A 4,305-nucleotide genomic window follows, 5' to 3' on the forward strand; every position below is an offset into this window, starting at 1 on the left:
ACCTCCCACCACTGCCGGCGACAAGCCACTTTGCTGCACCGATCGCCCTCCGCCCCATCAGTTGACGCCGCCCTTTGCTAATCCCCCACCTCCATCCATTGTCCATCGATGAAACTCCCCCGTCCCTGTTCCGCCCAAACCGCCGCCTACACCACCAGAGCCGACAGCGCTCCGCTGTCTCGCTGCTCTGCCCACCCACCGCCAGGCCAACCTGCCATCGGCGATCTAGAGCCGGGGGAGACGACAAAACCCTAACCTGCCTCCGGCAGAGGTGACAATGACGATTCCAGCATGACGGTCGCGCGGTGTTGCAACCACGCGACCGTCACGTGTTAGAGTTTGCGTTTCCAGACTGAAGAGCATTGCCATGCCGTGAAGAGTGGTTCACATGGTCGCTCGCACGTAGACACACACACCGATAGACATCGACTTGCGCCGGCCAGGGAAGTGGATCACGCTTTTTGGCATCTGACCCAGCTAAGAGCAACCTAGGTGTTGTAGGCCCATTTACCCGTTTGCATGCATATCTTATATTTTCCCAGGTGACCATCAATTAGTAGTTTTTTTTTAGATAATGGAAAAATCCGGATTCAACTTCTTTCAAGAAAGAAGCATTAGACCAAACTTAAAACAAAAACACACACCCAGAAGTAAACTCATTACAGGTTCACAACTAAAGACCAAGACGATAACTAAACGACTATCCATTATTTGACGCGAAGAACTGCATGGCTCTTAAAACAAAAACACACACCAACAAGCGCCTGGTGAATCAGTTCTTTGACCACACCAACTAGTAGCTGATTTTTTTTAAAAATACTAATATTATAAATAAATTTTGGACTCTCAACTTCAAAACTTTGCACATCCTTCGCCCATGTTTCAATCAGACGATCAGCATAGGCCCTCATGAAACCCTCCATACGACTCAGCCAATGTACGCTCACATTATTTCCATGTGTGAATGGACCCACGAGAAACCGGCCACGCATCTGGAAGGATCACGGCGCATGAGCGTGAAAGGACCGAGGAATGTCACGATACACTATGTCTAGAACTCTAGATATATAATAAAAGGAATATATCTAGAAATGCCAAAATGTCTTACAATTTGGACCCAATAGATATAGAATATTACAATTTATAGGCCAACCCTAGATAATCTTATATTTAATTTGTAACACACACCAACAGTTGAACTTTATTATGTATATACATCAAGGTAGTACAAGCAAGCGGAAATCCTTCAGGGGTTTAACGTGCTGGACATCTTGAGCTTCCTTGCCAAATAACTGTGATCTTGCAAAGAAAACAATGTGATTGGACAATCATGGACGCAGGCATTAGTTTTCAATAATAATGGTAGTGTGGATCGCTTTTCTTGCTGAATCCAAAAGTTGACCATCGAGCTCTGCAACTGGGCAGGCATGTGCGGAATCCACGATCTAATGAACTCAGGGTTAGCACCTGTCCATCCCTGAACTGGAACCTTCTTGTCCTGTTGTTGCTTACGGCATTTTCCAACTTTGTACTTCATAGTAGTTGCTCTCCATGAGGTCTTCTCGACCCGAAGGTACGCGCTTCCATGCTTGGACTTCCACAACATCTCATATGAGGTAGCTTCCACATTCCTACTAAGGCAATCGACTGCTTTTGGCATCGTGATCTCGCCCAGCTGTTCAAAGGAAATGTTTGCATACATGCCACATTGTTTGGCTTCATCATTGATTATCTCTGACACTGAACCCCCGACAGTAGGTGACAAATCTTCAAAAGAGGCATGAGGCCAGAATTGTGCTCCAAGTTTCAGACATGGAAAGTCTCTCCTGGGGCTTGTTTGGCTTTTGCCATTGATGACTGCGCTCTGCCTATTGTTCCCAACTGACAGTGCAACATGTCCTAGCAAATACACTTGGATAACTGGTTCCAAATATATATCACATGGCAATGATTTTGAAGAGGAGCTCTGGTCATGGGGATGGTCTTGTTGTTGACAACAAAATGGGTTTGGTCGAAACCATTTAGAAAATATGGTGTGAAGACTGTTCTGTTGTTCATCACAACCATAAACTGAATAAGCATCAAACACCCAACACAAGTCTTGCGTTGGCATCTGGGTCAGCTTTGTCTTCGCAGTCTCAGCTGTTGTGCTCAAGTACGGTATGAACAACCGCAGGCATCTGACTACAACCCCAATTATGTCAGTACTCTCAGAGAGCCGTAAGTTGAGGGCAAGAAGGAAATTATTCTGTGGCACATTGCTATCTTCAAGAAAGCATACCAAGCTCCCCCCCATCCCGTGGTTGGGTAGTCGAAATGGCTGTAGAATAAGTGAGAGATGTTGGCCCCCATGAACAAAGCAATACTTTGTTGCTTTGCCAGCGAGAAGATGCGGTATAAGAGGCACAAAGAACATGTATCTGCGTGGTGTACCACCAAGCTCCACATACCTCAAGAACTCACTCGCACCATCTGCAAACCACTCAAATCGCCGGACTGTGGTGGATCCTCTCGGCTCGTTCTCATTACAGCCGCTAAAGATTGACGAAAGGAATGACATCGCAGTATGAGCGGCCCTCTTAGGAAAGTAGGAGCTCCTTACCCCTTGTTTCACCGCTTCTTCTTCTTCTTGCAATCGCTGCCTGCACCGACGCAAAGTATGGTCACACTCCTGTGTGGCATGCTTGAGCTTGCTCCTCCAGCGCAGTAGTGGCGGGCTAGTGATGTTCCACTCGTTGGATGCCTCAAGGGTGGCTTCTAGCTTGATGTGCGCCATCTCCATCCTCTCTATGTGCTCCTTTGCATCTGACTTCTCCGCATAACTCTCCTTGATTCTTGATAAGACTTCATTAACAGCCTCCTGGGCCACCGCAGAACCGACCATCTCTGCTGCCATTCAGACTGATCAAAGCAACCTGTAGAATCGCTTCTCCTGCATGCACAGAAAGAAAGCAAAATATTGCATACATATATGAGTCAGATGGTCCCTGTTCATCAGTCTAAAATCTATGATTGATCTTGTAAACTGCAAGTGCGGAGAGGAAATCAAAACCTGTCGTTGTTGAACACTTGAACTAGCTGTGGGGTCTCATAAAGTCGACACCACAACAACTCAGACATAAGAGTTGGAGAATCTATCCTGCCCAGCCAGCCAGTTGTGACTACACATATTGAGTGGTACTTCATTTACGAGAGGGACATCGTGGAAATTTATCAAGATTGATAGGCACGCAGGGGGACTTTGAAAAGAGGGAAAAGACAATTAAGTGATGTAGAGGGCAAAGTAGCAGTGAGGTTGATGTATGGATCACATCGTGAAGACCGCCAGAGTGACTGAAGATTAAATTAATTTAAGTAGAGGGCAGTGAGGTCGATGTACAGTACAGACCAAATTGTGGAGTGATATATATAGATACGCCATTTGAAGGCAGCATGTCCTACTCCAGAGGCTGAGACGAGATTGGGAATTTCTTCTGGTCCTAAAGCAGGCGAAGTCAGTACCAGGTGAAGCGGCCGAACTACTCACCTGAGTTCTTCCGATCTGTTTCATCACACCCCTAACTCTCCAAGACCCCCCACCATGACGTATTGGTCAACTTGATCGTCCCCATGGGCACACGCATTGTCCAATTTTTAATTGCCTTCTTTTCTCATCAATATAAGTTTATTTGATCAAGCAAAATTTCTTATGCTGACTCTGACAAACCCACTAAAATTTTGCAGTTGGCGAATAAATCTATACATGGCCGTCATGGGAACGGACATGATGAGCCCACAGCACCTTGCACCTCGACTACGCGTCTACACGACACACCTCCCAGACGTCCGCTACATCCACAACACGCACTTATACTAATGCTGATTAATGAGCAATGACAATATCATGATACAATGACTAGAAGAACAAGAAAATATCACTAATATGATCAAACTCCTGTCGTGCAAAGATAGGGACGAAAACGAAATTGGAAGATACCGGTTAGCTAGCAAGGCTGCTTGTTTCTGAGATTTTACCCTGTCTTTGACTAAAACAAAAAATGGTAGTGGTGACCGTAAATACCGTATCGTCCCTAAAGGCAGCAAAATACGAAAACGAAAATGATATAGTGGTATTTACCATTTCCATCCGTATAAGTGTGTTACCATATTTCTATGGTAAAATACCGTGATATTATACTGTTTTCTCAGGAGAAAAACAAAGAGATCCTCTCCAACTTTGGGAGCCCAAGACCAACAGGCCAGCGACATAACTTGACTCCTAGCCCTCTCCAACTTTGGGAGCCTAGCCTAGTGAGCCTAAGCTGC

At 45.6% G+C, this 4,305-nt stretch overlaps 1 protein-coding gene across 1 annotated transcript; it reads right to left on the bottom strand.

Annotated features, from left to right (window-relative positions):
* Window positions 1-1,140: 1,140 nt before the first annotated feature.
* Window positions 1,141-3,160, bottom strand: LOC136482540 (uncharacterized). Its single transcript, XM_066479747.1, has 2 exons — window positions 3,053-3,160; window positions 1,141-2,932 (listed from the first exon to the last, which is right to left on the bottom strand). The coding sequence occupies exon 2, from the start codon at window positions 2,894-2,896 to the stop codon at window positions 1,247-1,249; it is 1,650 nt and encodes a 549-aa protein (XP_066335844.1). The 5' UTR covers window positions 2,897-2,932; window positions 3,053-3,160; the 3' UTR covers window positions 1,141-1,246.
* Window positions 3,161-4,305: the final 1,145 nt, after the last annotated feature.

The sequence above is a fragment of the Miscanthus floridulus genome, chromosome 9, assembly GCF_019320115.1.
Source record: "Miscanthus floridulus cultivar M001 chromosome 9, ASM1932011v1, whole genome shotgun sequence".
Classification (NCBI taxonomy): domain Eukaryota; kingdom Viridiplantae; phylum Streptophyta; class Magnoliopsida; order Poales; family Poaceae; genus Miscanthus; species Miscanthus floridulus.

Bases quoted from the DNA above. Each gene is read 5' to 3' on its own strand.
- LOC136482540 (XM_066479747.1), bottom strand. From the start codon at position 2,896: ATGGCAGCAGAGATGGTCGGTTCTGCGGTGGCCCAGGAGGCTGTTAAT.